Source organism: Canis aureus, chromosome 8 (genome assembly GCF_053574225.1).
Source record: "Canis aureus isolate CA01 chromosome 8, VMU_Caureus_v.1.0, whole genome shotgun sequence".
Taxonomy (NCBI): Eukaryota; Metazoa; Chordata; class Mammalia; order Carnivora; family Canidae; genus Canis; species Canis aureus.
In genome coordinates this window covers 70,829,640-70,847,918 of record NC_135618.1, presented here as the reverse complement: position 1 = coordinate 70,847,918, position 18,279 = coordinate 70,829,640, and the positions used below count along the sequence as shown (strand labels likewise).

The window sequence follows — 18,279 nt, the reverse complement described above, 5'->3', positions numbered from 1 at the left end:
AATGGTGGAAATCGGGCTATCATTTTATTATTGCAATCAACACTACAATGACTAGCTGTTTACTTAAGACATTTTCCACATATGCAAGTGCCTCTGTAGCTTAAAATCCTAGCGATGGAATCGCTGGCTCAAAGTCATTTTGAAAGACATTGCGAAACTTCCTTCCACAGAAATTGTACCAATTTTCAATCCTCTAAGCAATGTTGACAGTGCTCATTTCCCCATACTTTCTAAAACATGAATGGGCCATGACTCCTCCAGCTTCACCCCTCTGCACATCCGGCTGTCATGAGAGCACCACACCCGGGAGGGCTTCCACTGCTCGGCTCCTGCCTACCTCACTTTCCAGGATGCACTGAGGCCAGGTGCTGCGGGAGAACCAGGGGATCACTGCGGAAACCGAGATGCGGTCCAGAAGGGGTGGGGGGAACTGGCATTCCGTCCTCTGGGGGGATGTGTGTTTAGGCCCTGGGCTTACTGCTGGGCGCCCCCAGCCTAGGAGTGTGGAACAAGAGAACTGGAGAGACATGGTGTGGCAAATGATTGCCACGGAAGGCCGCCGTTATTTTATCGTGGAGTGTTGGCCCCGGGGATTTGGGACCCAAGGGGTCTACTCCGCTGGCCCCTCCCGGATTAAACAGTGCGGCGGGATGTGAGCCGCTTCCCGAGACGGCCAGCAGAGGGCAGTATTCTGGAACGGGGCCTTCTCTCCGTCGTAAGGGACCCTGCACCGAGCTGGCCACCAGGGGGCAGGAAGGACGTGGCTTGGAGGCTCCAGGGCGGCTAAATGAAGCTCCAAGTCGGGGAACTGGCAGCGTTTGTCATTCTGCACTGCTGCCGTCTTCCGAGGCAAGAGAGGCACGTGCGGGCTGACAAGGAGCCGCGCTGCTCAGTGCAATCGGGCCGCGAGACTGGGGCCCCTTGGGGTGCTGTCCCGCACCCCTGGGGCAGTTCCCCACCCCATCCCCATCCCCGTGGAGCCCTGCAGCCATTCTGTGCCTTCTGCAGACGTGCAGGGATCTGGGATGGGGGCAAACCCAGGAGGACCCCAAGCCGCCAAGATGGGTGGTTAGCACTGGTCTCGAGCTGTCTCAGCTGTGCCAAGCGAAGCATCTGGTGCTTGCTTCTCAGCTCCTCCAACAACTTTTTCTTCCCCCACGCAAGGACACCAGCTGTGTAGAGGAGGAATTAACAAGTATTTCTGAGTGCCAACTATGTCCCAGGCTCTACTCCAGGTGCCAGGCGATATAGCAGGTCTGTGCCCTCCGGAAGCTCACAGTCTAGTAAGAGTGACAATCAGATGAGGAAAGACCCAAATAGGTGAGATAATCTGAAACAGCAACAAGTGCACCAAGAGAAGTAACAGGGAGAAAGAATCTGGGAAGACCCGTCTTGAACGAGCATCTGAGCTGCAGACCAGATGGCTAGGAAGGAAAACCACCATACTAAGAGCCAGAAGAAGAACGTTTTAGCAGCGAGAAGAGCAAGTGCAAAGGCCCTGATCTTAGCCCTGTAAAATCCATTTCAAACTCTGAATCCCAGAACTCTTAAGATTACAGATTTGTGTGGAGTTTCCTTCCAATTCAAAAATTGTGGTAAAATACACACAACATTTACCATCTTAACCATTTCTAAGTGTACAGTTCAGTGGTGTTAAGTACATTCACACTGGTTGTGTGTAGCCATCACCACCATTCATCTCCAGGCCTCTTTTCATCCTGTAAAACTGAAACTCATGAAATACTAATTCCCCATTCCCCCTGCCCTTTGCAGTCCCAGTAACTCCTGGTAACCACTATCTACTTTCCATCTCTATCATTGACTCCTCTAGTGACCTCATGTAAATGGAATCATGCAGTATTTGTGTCTTCGTGGGACACCTAGGTGGTTCAGTGGTTGAGCATCTGCCTTCAGCTCAGGTCATGATCCCAAGATCCTGGGACTGAGTCCTGCATCAGGCTTCTTGCAGAAACCTGCTTCTCCCTCTGCCTCTGCCTCTCTCTCTCTCTCTCTCTCTCTCTCTGTCTCTCATGAATAAATAAATAAAATCTTTACAAAAAATAAAAAACAAAATAAAAACATCACACTGTTGTGTGTTTTCTGTCCCAAAGCCTCAAAATCTGGCACCTGGAGAATGAAACACTCTCCCAGGAAGAGGATGCCTGGGCGACCATAATCCGAGGCGCCCCTGGGTAGCATATTTGAGGCCTGGAAATCTCTTAGAAGACCAAGGGCAAAATGGATAGAACAAAAATGACTCACAGTCCCTTGGTGCCCTATCCTCAAGCCTGCTTGCTAAAGGCCCTGCTTTGCTCATTCCAGTTCTCTATCCCTTGAGCTTAAGAGAACGTATTGGGGTTTTCTGGTGGCATAATTGGAAAGAATGAGAAGGAGATAGAGTTGGAGAGATAGGAGGCTCCCTTGACTGTAGGATATGTGAGATCACTACAACTCTCATCTGCAAGGAGACCAATTATCCTGGACTCCCTGGTAAGTGGCAAATGTATCAGCCCTCCATATGTGTTTGTGTTTGCTTATAGAGATTTAGAACTGGAGTATCCGAAGGGATTTTAAAAGCCATCTACTTCTACCTGCAACCTGATGCTTGAATATCTTCAATGTTCTCGTCCAGTTACCATATGTACTCTGCTTGCACACTACTAGTGACAGGGAGCTCACTCCTGATAGACAGGAGTCTATCGGGTCTATCCGCAGACAGACAACCCTTACTGTCAGAAAGTTCTTCCTTGTGGCTCCTGGCTGGTTCATATGGTTAAGCATCTGCCTTCAGTTCAGGTCATGATCCCAGAGTCCTGGGGTTCACATCCACATGGGACTCCCTGCTCAGCAGGAAGCCTGCTTCTCTCTTTGCCTCTGCCCCTCCCCTGCTTGTGCTCTCTCTCTCTCTCAAATAAATAAATAAAATATTTTTAAAAAAAGAAAGAGAGAGAAAGAGAAAAAGGAAGGAAGGAAGGAAGGAAGGGAGAAAGAAGAAAGAAAGAAAGAAAGAAAGAAAGAAAGAAAGAAAGAAAGAAAGAAGAAAGAAAGAAAGAAAGAAAGAAAGAAAGAAAGAAAGAAAGAGAAAGAAAGAAAGAAAGAAAGAAAGAAAGAAAGAAAGAAAGAAAGAAAGAAAGATCCTCCTTGTGTCATATGGTCTCTGTCTTTTCCACCTTTCAGTCTCAATGCTCCACTCTGGAGTAACAATAAATCAACTCCCTCACCTTTGGGAAAACCCTTCAGATCACAGCCAGTGGTCAGGACTCCTGAAGCTTTTCCAGAGAAGTCTCTCGGGTTCCTGTAGTTGTTCCTCATCAGATATGATTTGAAGTCTGCCTGCTCCTTCCTTCCTAATCCTGGTTTCTTTTGTTAAACAAACTAACTTTCTACGCCCTTCTTCAGATGTGTCTAGAAGTAGTCCCAGAACTCCTGGAGCTGCCAGATGGGCACAGAGGACCTGGGACCACCACCTCCTTCCTCTTTCCAGAGCCTGGACTGGTTCCCACAACCCAAGTTTCCATTTGCTGATTTTGGCAGCTCTGTCACACTCCTGGTTCACATTTTGCTTTCTGTTGAGTAAGCCTTAATTAATTTCTATACCCAGTGTTCACTTCAATGTGCCCATTGCTTTATATTTATATCCGGAAAATCACATAGTTATATTTATTAATGGAAACCAGAGGATGAAAAGAATCTCAGGCTCCCTTCCTGAGGTCCATGGGAACACAGACGCTGCCAGAACCACACAGCGGGCAGAGCAGGGCCAGAGAACGGATATGAGTGGTCTGCACAGAGAGTGAAGGATTGTTTATTTTTCAGCAGCGCACAAGGCTTCAGGTCAGATTTACATACAGGTAGCAGTAGATGGGATGGGGAAGGGAAATAGTTAAAAGGGCAGACACTCGGACCCTAGCAAACCGGATTCAAATCCTAATGCTACCACTTCTCACTTATGACCTCTGGAATCAGGGGAAGAATATTCCAGTTGTCCAAATAGCTGACCTCCGGGGAAGCGGCTCGTCGGATGGGAAGGTGCGAAACACACTTTGAGTGTTAACTGGTTCTGTCACATTCTAACGCTTCGACCCTCATCTCCTGCCTCCTCCTCTCTAAACCAGCCACCGGAGGCTGCCTCGGCTGCACTCCCAGACAATTCCAGACTCTAGCAGTTGGAGGATCCGAGTTCGAATTCTGTCTTTGCCATTCAACGGAATTTTTCGGGGACCTCCCCTGACCTCAGCTTCCTCATCGGTGTCATGGGGAAAAGCACAGATAAGGCAGGTGCGTGCGTGTGTGTGCGTGTGTGTGAAAGGGCTCTGTAAACCGCAAGACACAATAATCATTCGCTATCTGGAGCGGAGATGAAATCCAAACCCGCGCAACGCCAGCGGTGCGAGCGCGGCACCTGTGCGCGGTCCTAGCGTTGCACGCCAGAGGGCGCTGCTCCGACTCCCCGCTGCCCGCGCGCGAAGGGGGCGGGGGGGGGGGGAGGCTGGCCGGCGCGACCGGATTGGGCAGCTCGGCGCAGGGCGGGGCCTCGAGGAGGCGGGGCTTCCGGCAGCCTCCGCCGCTGTTGCCAAGGGAGACAGCCGCAGGGAAGCGGAAGGAGCAGAGGGCCGGCCGGCGCCGAGGCGGGGTGCGGGAGCGATGGCGGCCATGGCTGCCTCGGAGCCCGCGTGTCGGAGCTGGTCCTTGTGTCCCGAGGTGCCATCCGCCACCTTCTTCACCGCGCTGCTCTCTCTGCTGGTGTCCGGGCCCCGCCTGTTCCTGCTGCAGCCGCCCCTGGCGCCCTCGGGGCTCTCGCTGCGGTCCGAGGCCCTGCGCAACTGGCAAGGTGAGCAGGGGCGGGGCCGGGCCGCGGGGCCAGCCCTCTTCCTCCCACCTCGCCTGGCCCTGGGCTCGGGCCTCGCGTCCAGCCGCTCGGCGCGGAGGACCACCCCGGGCCCTGCGTCTTTGTCGGTCCGGAGCCCATCTTCGTCATCACTGTAGTCCTTCCCTACCCGCCTCCGTCCCTTTCCCGGCGCCACCTGGCCGCATCCATGCGCTAGCAAACCGTCTTCGTTCGCCCGAGCCCGCTCCCCGGGAGGATCCTTCCTCCCATGTCCCCGCCGAGTACACACCGACGTCAGCTGGAGGGCCTAACCACCACTCCCCACTGGGAAAAAAAATGTTTCTGCCTCATGCAACACTTGAGCATCATCTGTGGCCACCCATAGAAGCGACCTGGCCTCTTTGGGGTTTAGAATTTCCTCTACTTCCTCGTGTGCATCTTAACCCTGACTCCGATTCCCAACTCCCGGGGGGAGGAGGCATCTTATGCCTTGGGAAAGGTGTTTGTGTAATCTAGGTGAGAAATTTTGCAGATCCGTTGTACAAACATCTGCTTATGAGAGACATTTCTAATCTCTTGTCTCTCTTCCCCCTTCTTTTCTGGGGAGGAAAATGGGAAAACTGGATAGCTTTTGTTGTTTTGCAAAGCACCCCTCAAGGAGCGTTAATCTCTATCCCATGACGTGGGCTTTATTATCCTCCATTATTTAGGTGTAACAGGCTTAATGTGGGGGAGTCGCAGAGCTATCAAGTCATGCAATTGAGACAGCAACAGGTTTCTCAATTGTGTGATGTTTTGGAACTGGAGCCTTGGGGGTGTCTAATACCCAAACCCTATAGAGTTGCTTCTAGAATCTTCACATTTATCCTGGGAATTTCAGTTTGTACTTGGAACAGTTTCAACAAATAATCAAGTATTCTTGAGATGATGCCGCCTTACAGAGATGGCCTGAGGTATATGGTTCATAGCCTGCCTCCCTGCTCAAATGGAAAAAAACTATTCCCCCCACCCTAGATACGTAGAGCACATCCTCGTTAGACAAATGCAAAATGTCAGCATCAGGTTGAACTCCCCTTTTTTCCCATTTAGTTCACAGCTTCTCTGGATGTGGGGCTCATGGGCATGTGAATATTTGACACATAAGAGACCTTTAAAGGCCTCAGACATGATCCTGCTACTTGACAATGAAGAAAAAACTGAAGCTGGCAGGCCCATGACTGGACTGAACTCAGCCAGCCTGGATGTGGCAGAGCCAAGATTCCACTCCTTCGACCCCAGGGTTCACTATTACTGCCACTTCACCAGCCCCCTCCTTCATTTTAATGTTTTGGCAGGGACATGAGAATACATAAGAGATAACTGCTTTTAGAAAAATAGGAGTGAGGTTCTTTGCTCTGTTGTTGCGCATAAAGCATCGCTCTACCCCTAATATTGTATAAACACTCTCAAGGAAGACTTCTGAATTCTCTATATTATTAGTGATAGTTTTATAATCTTTGTAGGTGCAAAATAATTCATGGTCCCTTTTCTCTTCCTCTGAACAGCCACTATGGAAGGAGAGGTCAGGATTACAGCCGAGGAGACTGGCACACAGAGTGTTAAGTGACACCCATTCAGTCCACCCTGAAGCTGTTACAATTAATTAACCCTCAAACTGCCCGGTGAGATAGGTCAGTATTCAAACCTAAAAAAAAGGGATCATAAAGCACATTACAGATTCGATCATCTCATGCTAAAAAGTGTTTTGTTTTGTTTTGTTTTTTTCCCACATGGAAGCTTGTCACAGACTTGCTCCAGGTCTGGGAAAGAGCAAAGATTGGATGTTCACACCTCTACTTTGAGTCTTGGGTCCTTCAGGGTTGCCTCCCACTGCCTATTGTGGCTCGTGGCTGATTCTCACTGGCACTTGACAGCCAGCTACTCCCCCTTCCTGAGGTGGGTTGTAACCTGGCTTTCTGTCCTTAGAGCCACCAACTGCCAAGCCTCTAACCCTGCTCCCTCTGCAGTTTACAGGCTGGTGACGTACATCTTTGTCTATGAGAATCCAATATCCCTGCTCTGCGGTGCTATCATCATCTGGCGCTTTGCTGGCAATTTCGAGAGAACCGTGGGCACCGTCCGCCACTGCTTCTTCACCGTGATCTTCGCCATCTTCTCTGCTATCATCTTCCTATCATTTGAAGCTGTGTCATCACTGTCAAAGCTAGGGGAGGTGGAGGATGCCAGAGGTTTCACCCCAGTGGCTTTCGCCATGCTGGGAGTCAACTCTGTCCGCTCTCGGATGAGGAGGGCCCTGGTCTTTGGCATGGTTGTACCCTCAATGCTGGTGCCGTGGCTCTTGCTGTGCGCCTCCTGGCTCATTCCCCAGACCTCCTTCCTCAGTAATGTCTGTGGACTTGGAATTGGGCTAGCATGTATCCTTCCTAGAAAGGAACTGTAGGGTGGTGACAGGCGGAAGAGTGAACCAAGTCGGAGGGCCTGGGGTAGGGTCCTAGATAGAGCCATGGCCTCATATGTAAGTAATCTAGATTCTAGTGTCAGCTTTGAAAACCATGTGGTCTTGGATGGGTCACTTCCCTTCTCTAGTCCAGAATATCCCCATCTGGAAAATATCAACATAGTAGCTATCTCCTCATGCCAGCTTAGCACTGCCAGTTTGAAATATTCTGATTTGGGTTTTTTTTTCCCTTGTAAACTGAGGCATAAACCTACATTTGGCTAATTCTGATAAGAGGTTTCACCAGAAGAATCTGAAATACCCATGAGCTAGAGATGTTCCATGAAAGGAATAGGAAACAGGTTTGTTTGGTTTTGGTTTCATTTGGTTTAGTCTTTTTGTCAGAAAAAAACTTTTTTAAGGATGGGCTCTTATGGGTCGCTAAAAACTTAGGATAACCCTCACGTCCCTTGTATAAATATTGTGGCAATGGCTGGGATGGGGAGATTCTAAAATATAATGTGGGTTACTTTATTTTAATTATTGAAAAAAATTTTTTTTAATTTATCTCTGTGCCCAACATGAGGCTTGTACTCACAAACCCAAGATCAAGAGTAGCATGCTCTACCGAATGAACCAGCCAGGCGCCCCAATGTGGGTTAGTTTTTTTAAGCATCAACATTGGTAGTGTTGGAGGTTGCATAAGGTACATTCCTAAAATCTCTTTCAATCTGTAATTCTGTGAGCTATTAGGTAGGTAGTATGCAAATATGCATTGATTGCATCGTTCATCTTATTTTAAAATTTTAATTTTGCTAATTTTGAACCTTTTTTTCTAATATGAAAATCTAAAGCTATGAACTCCCCTCTATGCACTACTTTAGCTGCATCCTACACATTTTGATGTTGTGTTTTCATTTTCAATTAGTCAAAAGTATTTTCTAATTTTCCTTGGGATTTATTCTCTGATCCAAGAGTTATTTACAAATGAGTTTCTTAATTTCTAAATTTTTGGTGGTTTTTCAGATTTCTTTTTGTTGATGATTTCTAATTTCATGTGGTCAGAGAACATTCTTTTAAAGATTATAGTCCTTTTAATTTGTTTTCTGGCCCAGCATTTGATAGATCTTGGTGAATGTTCTAGTGTACTTATTAAAAAGAATGAGCATTCTGCAGTTGATGGGTATAGTGTTCAGTGTATGTCAATTAGGTCAAGGTGTTGATGTTGTCCTAGATTTCTGTGCAGTTACACTTGTTCTATCAATTACTGAAAAGGGACTATTGAAATCTCCAACTAAAATTGTAGATTTGTCTATTTTTTCATTTCAATTCTTGTCAGTTTTTGCTTCAAGTATTTTGAAGCTCTATTACTGGATGCATCCACATTTAGGATTGTTATGTCATTTTAACGAAGTCACCTTATATCATTGTGAAATGGACCATTTTAATCTTTTGTAATATTCTTTGTTCTAAAGTTTTTGTTGCCTGATATTACTGTATAGTCATTCCTGCTTTCTTTCTTAAAATTAGGATTACATGGTATATATTTTTCTATCTTTATATTTTTAACATGTTTGTGTCCTTATATTTAAAACACATTTATTGTAGATAGTATATAGTTGGTTCTCCGTTATAACCATCTCTGCCTTTTAAGTGGCATGTTTAGCTCATATGCATTTATTTTTATTTTTATTTTTATTTTTTATTTTTATTTTATTTTTTTTAAAGATTTTATTTATTTATTCATGATAGTCCCAGAGAGAGAGAGAGAGAGAGAGAGGCAGAGACACAGGCAGAGGGAGAAGCAGGCTCCATGCAGGGAGCCCGACGTGGGATTCGATCCCGGTTCTCCAGGATCGTGCCCTGGGCCACAGGCAGGCGCCAAACCGCTGCGCCACCCAGGGATCCCTATTTTTATTTTTTTTTAAAGAATCAACAGGGCTCTTTTTTTTTTTTTTTTTTTTTTTATTTATTTATGATAGTCACAGAGAGAGAGAGAGAGAGGCAGAGAGACAGGCAGAGGGAGAAGCAGGCTCCATGCACCGGGAGCCCGATGTGGGATTCGATCCCGGGTCTCCAGGATCGCGCCCTGGGCCAAAGGCAGGCGCTAAACCGCTGCGCCACCCAGGGATCCCGCTCATATGCATTTAGTATAATTATTGATATAGTTGAGGTTAAGTCTGCCTGCTTCTCTGTTTCCTCTTTGTCCCAGATGTTCTTCGTTCCCTTTTTCCTCTTTTCCTGACTTCAATTGAGTACTTCAGTATTTTTTAAAGATTTATTTATTTATTTGAGGTGGGGAGGGACAGAATGAAAGGGAGACCACACGACGCTTGATCTCACAATCTGAGCTAAAACCAAGAGTCAGATGTTTAACCGACTGAGCTACCCAGGCGCCTCTTGAGTATTTCATTTTTTAAAGATAGGCTTTTATGTGTTTGCTCTATTTGCTGTTAACTATACCTCTTTGTCTTATTTTTTAGTGGTTGCTCTAGAGTTTACAATATACATTTTTAGTTTATCGTAGACTACTTTTGAATAATATACCACTTAGTATAGGTCTGTGATTGGTAGGTAGTATGCAAATATGCATTGATTGCATAGTTCGTTTAGTATATTGCATAGAGTTTAGTATATAATTTAAGAATCTTACAGAAGTGTATTTCTGTTTTTCTTCTTCCCATCCTTTGTATTATGGTCCTACATTTTATTTGTGCTGCTGTCATACGTGTTATAAACCTCACAATACATTACTGTTACTTTTGTTTTAAACAGTCAATGATCTATTTCTTAATTTAAAAAAGCAATATTTATCCACATATTTACCATTTCTAATTCTCTTCATTCTTTTTTTCTTTTTTAAGATTTTATTTATTTATTTGAGAGAGAGCAAGAAAGTGAGAGAGAACATAAGCAGGGAGAGGGGCAGAGGGAGAAGCAGACTCCCCATTGATCAGGGAGCCCAACACAGGGCTAAATCCCAGAACCCTGAGATCATGACCTGAGCCGAAGGCAGTCACTTAACCAACTGAGCCACCCAGGCATCTCTCTGATTCTCTTCATTCTTTTGTATGGATTCAGGTTTCCATCTGGTATCATATTCCTCTTGCCTGAAGAACCTCCCTTAACATTTCTTTTTTTAATTATTTATTTATTTATTTTTTAAGATTTATTTATTTATTCAGAGAGAGAGAGAGAAAGGCAGAGACACAGGCAGAGGGAGAAGCAGGCTCCATGCAGGAAGCCTGACGTGGGACTCGATCCTGGGTCTCCAGGATCACACCCCAGGCTGCAGGAGGCGCCAAACTGCTGCGCCACCGGGACTGCCCTCCCTTAACATTTCTTGCACAGTAGGTACATGGGTGACAAATTCTCTTGGCTTTTAATTCTCTGAAAATGCCTTTATTTCACTAAATACAGAATGCTGGCCTTTCTGATCTTTCACTTTTAAAGATATCATTGCATTACTTCTGGTTGGTATTGTTTTCTCCGGAGAAATCAGTAACCATTTTTATTGTTTTCCATATATAACTTGTTTTTCTCTGGCTCCTTTTACAGTTCTTTATTGTTGGTTTTGAGCTATTTAATTATGATGTGCCTTTGTGGTGATTTTCTTTGAGTTGACCTTGCTTAGAGTTGATCATTGGATCTTGGATCTGTGAGTTTAGAGTTTTTATCAAGTCTAGAAAAGTTAGCATCACTCAGTCTCCACATATTTTTTTCTATCCAATTTTCTCCTCTCCCTCTAGGGTACCTATTACACATATGTTAGACTACTTAGTATTGCTCAGTGGGTCCCTGAGGCTCCATATATTTTCTGATTGTTTAGTTTTTTTCCACTCCATTTCAGTTTAGATAGCTTCTGTTGCATTGCTTTTAAGTTCAGTGATCTCTTTTTCTTCAATACGAACTGGGCTGTGAAACCCATACACTTAGTTTTTTATTTCTCATGTTGTATATTTCAGCTCAGGAGGTTCTTTTTTTTTTTTTTTTTTTTTCTTGTAGTTTTCGTTTCTGTATTGGGATTCTTTATCTGTTCCTTCATTGTGTTTGTGTTGTCCTTTAAATCCTTCTTATACTTATGGTAGCTATTTTAAAATTTTTTATGGTAGCTGTTTTAGTATATATGCTGTTGAAGCAAGCACTATAGTAGCTGTTTTAAAATACTTGTCTGTGAATACCATCTTCTCTTTCATTTCTGGATCTGTTTTTAACTGATTTTCCCGCTTAGTATGGACCTGTTTTCTTCTTCACATGTCTTGTAAAATTTTAGTTTACACTAGATACTGCAAATGCTGCGTTATTGAGGGCTGAGTTGGCTGGGTTTTTTTTGTTGTTGTTGTTGTTTTCTTTTAACAAGTGTTGATTTTTTTGTGTCTCCTCTGAATGCCCTGAGTGTTCAGTGAGGTCTCCACCCTGTCTAGTTAGAACTCGAGCATGGCCCTGCCCTGTGTAGGCTCCAGGAGTTGTTAGACTTACAGATCTCTGATAGTTACTATTCCCTCAGTAGCTTAGTAGCTGCTCTTTGCCAGGCATGAGTAGTCTCAGCCTGATTGTATGCACATGAGTAGTCAATTAAAGACTCGGAGAACCCCAGGTACATTTCTGGAGTCCTTCCCTAACCAGCTCCCACCTCTCCATTACTCTGACCTGCAAATCTCACGCATTTTTTTCCTCTCTCTGTGTTTTCTCTGTCTCGCCAGCTCAGCAAAACATTTCATACTCCACTTGGATTCCCTTTTCAATGTTGTAGTTTGGCAAGTGCCTCCGGGCCAAAAGCCAGCTCTATCTTAAGGCTCACTTCATTTGTTTCCCTTGTCTTAGGTATCACAGCCCGGCAGACAGTGTTTGCTATCCAAAGTCTGAAGACAGTTGTGTAAAATATTGTGTCCTGGCTTACGTTTATCTACACTGGAAGGGCTAGTCTGGTAACTATGACTTTGTCAAAGTCAGAAGCAGACAGATTGTTAAGGTCATTCTGAAGGCATCAGCTGGGACAACTTTTCACTTCCTCACAGCATTGGTTATCATTAGAAATCAGTCTTTGGAAATAATACTGCCCTTCCTGAGAGAATACAGAAACATGCAGGGGTATTTTGGGTTATTACAGTGAGTAGGTGCTACTGCCACTTGGTGGCAGGTGGCTGAAGATGCCAGATGTCCTATAATGAGTGGAACAGCCTAGCCCAGCAAAAAATTTTCTTGCTCAAATTGCCAGTAGAATTCCAGTGAAGAACCTCAAGGAACAGTTAGTTCCCTGTGCTTTCTTGCAGCCTTCTCTCCACCACCACCTTCTTCCAGCTGCTGCTTACAATTTAGGGTTCCATGTGCACATCACTTCCTTGGGAAAGCCTTCTTGATCTCTCTTCACTAGGTTAGGGTCCCCAGCCTGGTCTTCCAGAGATAAGCTTTTGCTTATCACCAGTTGTTTTACTTATTCGTTGTCTGGCATTCATTCCTTAGTTCCTGGTGTATAACAAGGGATCAATAAGTATTTGTTGAACGGACGGATAGATGGATGGATGGATGGACAGACAAAAGCTGAATCTTTATGGCTGCCTAGGCAGTAGTGGGTTGACACAGGTCAGATGATCAGCGTGCCATCAAATCACTTAGTGGGGGAAGTGCTGCCAAAGAGGCACACATGAAGCTCACTTGGTCGCATTGAGGCATAATGCCTTCTGTTTGGGGACAAACAGACAAGATGTCAGTCCCTCCAGAGGATATCCAGACAGCCTCCTGCCTCCCCCACTGCAGAGACAGAAGCATGTGCTGGTGTGACAGATTGTAGGAGTTAGGGGCCTCAGGATGGACAGGTTAGCATGGGGCAAGTGAGGTGTCACCTACCCTCAAGGGCTGGGCCCTGTTCCCTCCAAAGTGCAGGGGCTAGGAACCCAACCCTTGGCTCTGCCTGAGCTTCAGCTTATGGTAGAATGAGTGCTAATTCCCCTGTAGAATAAATGCGGGACCCTCTATTCCACGGGGAAGTGTTCGGCCCTCCTGCTTTGAGCTGCCTCCAATTTTACTTAATATGCCAACCTCAGATGGCCTCACCTACTGCTATTCCCTCGACCTCTCAGAGCGAGTAGCACTGAAGCTCGACCAGAAGTTCCCCTTCAGCCTGATGAGGAGGATTTCAGTGTTCAAGTACATCTCAGGCTCTTCCGCGGAAAGAAGAGCAGCCCACGGCCGGAAGTAAGTCACAGAACTCCTAATGCTTATTCTTGAAGCAGTTTCAGGGCCCGTAGACAGTGTGATTGGTCCAGTATGGTGGGAAAAAGGAATCGGGTGTGGATGGTCCTGACCACAGAGGTTCCATGCACAAATGTCTTCCGAGCAATCTAGAGTCTGCCCGGCAGTGGTGTCTAAAGTAAGGACTGAGCCGAAATGGGAAAGGGAAGGCCCCTGAGTGACTTGGGACAAACCATGGGAGGAGGTGGCCCTGTAGATGTCACTGGACCTCGGCACTAAGAACCACCCGGCACGGGTCCCCCTGGGCTTGGGCGTGCAGCACTGGTAAGAAGCAGACAGTCCACACAACTGACAAGGTGGCTTGGACGTGAAACAGCCCAGGACCTGAGGGGTAGAGCTTTCTCGGCTGCCCAGCAAGAGTCAGGTAAGTTTTCAGGTCTTCCAGTCCAGGTTCACCTTCCATGGAAGGCGGTAGGCAAGTCTCATGTAGCCTCACTCCATCCTATCAGAGAGGAGGCCCAAGGAGGACAGGAGTCTTTCTAGGTAACACAGAGGCAGGGGGCCCTGGGTAGAACTAGGGACTCTTCTTCCAGGTCCTTTTCGCCCCCTTTCTACTCTTCCCCACCGTGGCCTCTTGTGTCCTTCCCTGGGCACATCCATGCCAAGACTTCACCACTTAGGAGATTTTCTCTCCTTCATTGGTCCTCCTAGAAGAAAGGACTCACGTGAAGTTCAGGTGCTTTGCCAGTGGCCCTTTCCTACCTCCAGCTATGGAATCAGTTCTGTGCTCCATGCTGGCCTGGATGCAGGGTTTCAGTTGAATTGGAAGCTGCTGTTTGTATTTATTTCAGGAGGCAGCTGCCCCCAGCCTTCACCGGCTCAGGACCCTTTGACCACATCTTAGGTCTCCTTTGACATTGGGGTGAGGGTGTTGGAAGGGTGCTGGGAAAAACAGAAATGGACACTCATCCAGTTTCATGCAAACAATATGTGGGAGACTTGAACTTTTTAGTTAGGTGTCTTGTGACTTTTAGGCTTTTAATTGTTCTCATAGACTCAACAGGGGCTTAAGGGATCCTGGGGTACAAACTTGCACCTTGTGAATGAGCCCCTTCTTGGACAGCTGGGGGTGGTCACCTGGCCTCAACTTACACCTCCCTCCAGGCTGGGGTCTCATCTCCCAGGCAGCCCCTGACAAGAAAGTTCTTCCACACTGAACGGCAGCTGCCTTGCTGTAACTGGGGACACTTGGTGCCAGGGCTGATTCCGTTTCACCATGACAGATCTGGGTCAGGGAGATGGCGACCCTTCAGGTCCTTCCATGTTCCTCACATGGCGTGGTATATGATCCCTCATTATCTTGGCATGCTTTGGCCTCCCAGAACAGAACATGATGTTTCAGCTGGCCTGACAACGGGGCACAGGCATTACAACACATATGTTTGTTTTGGCAGTTACACAGTGGTCTGGATGCTTCGGCCTCCCAGAAGCTCTTAATGAGCTTCTCATAGTCCAGATCCTCTACATTTTTAAGAATCACAGAAGAAGTGAGATACTAATGTTAAGTGCTTTGTTTTTTACTTAAGCAGCTGATTTAGTGGGGTTTTTTCTTTTTTTAAGATTTATTTATTTGAGAGAAAGAGACAGGGAGAGAATATGAGGGGCAGGACAGGGAGAGAGAATCTCCAGCAGACTCCCCACTGAGTGCAGAGCCTAACATGGAGCTCAATCTCAGCTCTGAGGTCACGACCTGAACCAAAACCAAGAGTCAGACGCTCAACTGACCGAGCCCTCCAGGTGCCCCCTTAAGCTGCTGATTTATAAAGTCAGGTTTTACTTGAAACGTGTATGGATTCGGCCCAGTTGCCTGACACAAACATCAGTGGTATTGGCGGCCATTCTCCATATCTGAAACTCTGCACAAAAGTTCAGAGGATAAAACCCTCAGGCTGTGTCCATTTGTGATCCCAGCCACACGTGCCCATGGTGGTATTTCACCTCCACACGGGCAGCTCCACACATCCGGCTTGTCAGTTCCTGTTGGTCGGCACCCTGAACTATGAGTCTTTGTCCCCAGAACCACAGGTGGAAAACCTCACAACAGACAAGGCCCAGCCCCAAGCCCCATGTCACCCCCTTCAAGCCCTCCCTCCCACAGAAGTTGGTCCCTTCCCTTTGGGTAGAATGACAGAGCCGGCCACGGACACAGTCACAGCTTCCATCGGGTCCCATCTCCATCTGAGTGGCAGACTGCTACAAGTGGTTACACCCCAGGTGGCCTTAGTCACAGACCCCATGGCTCTTCGTCCTACAGGCTTACTGCAGGCCTGTGAGTGGGCCCTTCCCTCTCGGAGCATGTTTTCTGTCGGGTTAAGCTTAACCTCTCTCCTCACTTGGTGCTTAGAGATAGTTACAGAAAATGTCCAAAGCAGGTTGTCCTGCAAAGTGGTACGGTGACCCCAAGCTTTCCTCATGTCCAGTGACGGCTAGGGGCCTGGGCATTACCAGCTGAATGACCATTTTCTCTCTTGTTCTGTTCCAGGCTGAACCCTGTGCCCGGCTCCTACCCCACACAGAGTGGCCACCCTCACCTGTCCCCGAACCACCCTGTCGCCCAGATGCAGCACACCAGCGGCCAGAAACTAGCCTCCTGGCCAGCTTGTGCTCCTGGGCACATGCCAAGCCTGCCTCCATACCAGCCCGCCTCCGGCCTGTGTTACGTACAGAACCACTTTGGCACAACCCCTAACTCTGGTGTCTACCCAGCTTCCGCGGGTGCCTCCCTCGGGGTCCAGCCTCCCGCCCCCCTCAACTGCCCCGGCACGGTGTATTCTGGGGCCCTGGCCACCCCAGTGGCTGCAGGCTCCAAGGAGTGCTCAAGGGTCCTGATACCCTGATGGAGAATTTCTAGGGAAGTTATCTCACATCTTGGCTTTCTGAAGAAGGTCCTCTCTGAGCTAAGATTTTTCTTGACAGATTATTTATCGAACACCTCTATGTGCCAGGCTCTATGTCAAGTATTTTGATAGAGATCCCTATTTCCGTCCCGTCAACCCCCATCACATCTTTGTGAAGTGCAGTTTACTGTCCCTGGTTTACAGACACAGAGGGCAAGCCGCTCTGTGGTGACATTAAGTCATGTAGTTCTGTCTTGGCTTAGCCAGACTTCTTGGCTCAGGCTCAGGGCTGTGCCACTTGCTACCCTGCATCCCGGAGAAGGGCCCACCAGTGGCTGCCAGGAGATTGTTCTAGCCTGGCCTTCCCTTCCCGTCTCTGTGTGTGGTGCCTTGGTTCTGGTGTCCGTGTGTTTGTGTCTGTTTTTCGGGAGCTCTCGGCCTGTGTAATGTCGCTTCCCTATGGTGACCCTCCTCACCCGGCCTTCTGCTGGAGAAGGGTGATGTGGGCCACTGTGAACTGCAGCAGCATGCTGGTGGATCCATAGCGTGGATTACCTTTGTATAAAGAAACAGCCTCCAACCTGACCATGGTGTGTGGTGTCTTTGTGGCCTGGCCGGGGCAGCGACGGTGGGGTGCAATGGCGATGAGTAGATCAGGCTGAACCAGGCAGAGGACCTCTACCCAGTGGAGATCTGACACGGGGCCAGGGGGTGCTGAGTGGCAAAGGTGCTGGAATAGCTGAAGGGGGAAATGGGATGTTTGGACAACCCTGGGATGGGCAACAGCAGGATGCCGCTGCTACCCCTAGAGAGCACTCCAAGCTGGGAGCACACGAGGAGGCTTCCTGACACAACCTCATCCCAGGGGTGACGTGGGCACTGTCAGTACTGGCATCCGAAGCTAGAGGTGCTGAGAAGAGGGCTGGCCCCTCTGCCACTTGTCTGATCTACCTTGGGGGCTTCCCATGGACCAGATCATCCAGAACCCACTGGCAAGCGAGCCCAAGAAACAGTCTGCAGGGTCAGCCCCTCCGATGCAGGTCAGGATGAGGATGGGGATGTACCTGAGCCCGCAGGTGCCGGTCGGGCCTGAGAACCATGGTTTCTTTTTTTTTTTTTTTTTTTTTTTTTTAGAACCATGGTTTCTGATCAGCCAGCCCTTGGCTGGAGCTCCCTGAGGTAGTCAAGAACATGCCAACTGGCACGTGTTTTCACAGACCTTACAATGTGTGATCATCATTTATTCCAGGAGCTGGATGGCCGACTCTGGGCTGGTTTTCAACAGGTCCTGGGTATCAGAGGTGGATGAGACACACCAGAAGCACCAGCCCAGTAGGGGCCGGGCAGTGACTGGCACATGCCTGGGTGGCCTGCCCTGGGTGAGGGGCAGATAGTGAAGCAGGATTCTCTGGCCAAGGAATTGGGTGCCCCAACAGCAGCTGAGACAACTGTCTAGTCACAGCGAGTCTGGCAGAGCCTGGCAGGGCCTCTTTCTCTGGGCACGGGTCCCACAGTGTCACTCGGTGAGTACAGGCTGCTGTGTGTCTCTTCAACGTTTTCCCAGTCCCAGGCCTGTATCCAGAAGCGGATGAGAGGACCACCTGCTCCCCTCATGACAGGGTCACATCCCCTGTGTCTAGCCTTCCTGCGTGGACTGGCTGGCTGGCTGTCACTAGGGAGGCCATGGGCTATGAGCACAGTCAGGCTGAGGGTCCCATCATGGCTGGGAGGGGCCTCAGAGGTCATTCAGTGCAACCATCTCCACCCCTGCTTTTTTCTTGTGGGGTTCCAGGGAGGCAATGGCTCTGCATCCATAGCTGCTCTGATGCTGGTGCCTCCAAGTCCGCACGCGTTCCCTGGAACTTTCCTTGGTCTGGCTGCAGTGCACAATTAGCAGCCTAGAGCCAAGGCAGAGGAAGGTGTTT

At 47.9% G+C, this 18,279-nt stretch overlaps 1 protein-coding gene across 5 annotated transcripts; it reads left to right on the top strand.

Moving 5' to 3' along the window:
- Positions 1-4,575: 4,575 nt before the first annotated feature.
- Positions 4,576-16,939, top strand: RHBDD2 (rhomboid domain containing 2). Of its 5 annotated transcripts, XM_077908169.1 has the most exons (6): positions 4,690-4,831; positions 6,373-6,498; positions 6,605-6,763; positions 6,835-7,242; positions 13,310-13,460; positions 16,000-16,939. In XM_077908169.1, exons 4-6 carry the CDS (start codon positions 7,080-7,082, stop codon positions 16,352-16,354), a joined length of 669 nt encoding a protein of 222 aa, XP_077764295.1. In that variant the 5' UTR covers positions 4,690-4,831; positions 6,373-6,498; positions 6,605-6,763; positions 6,835-7,079; the 3' UTR covers positions 16,355-16,939. The 5 variants fall into 5 exon arrangements, with proteins under 5 accessions (XP_077764293.1, XP_077764298.1, XP_077764294.1 ...); XM_077908170.1 differs by lacking the exon at positions 6,605-6,763; XM_077908167.1 differs by lacking the exons at positions 6,373-6,498; positions 6,605-6,763 and having other exon boundaries at positions 4,576-4,831.
- The last annotated feature ends 1,340 nt before the right edge of the window (positions 16,940-18,279 follow it).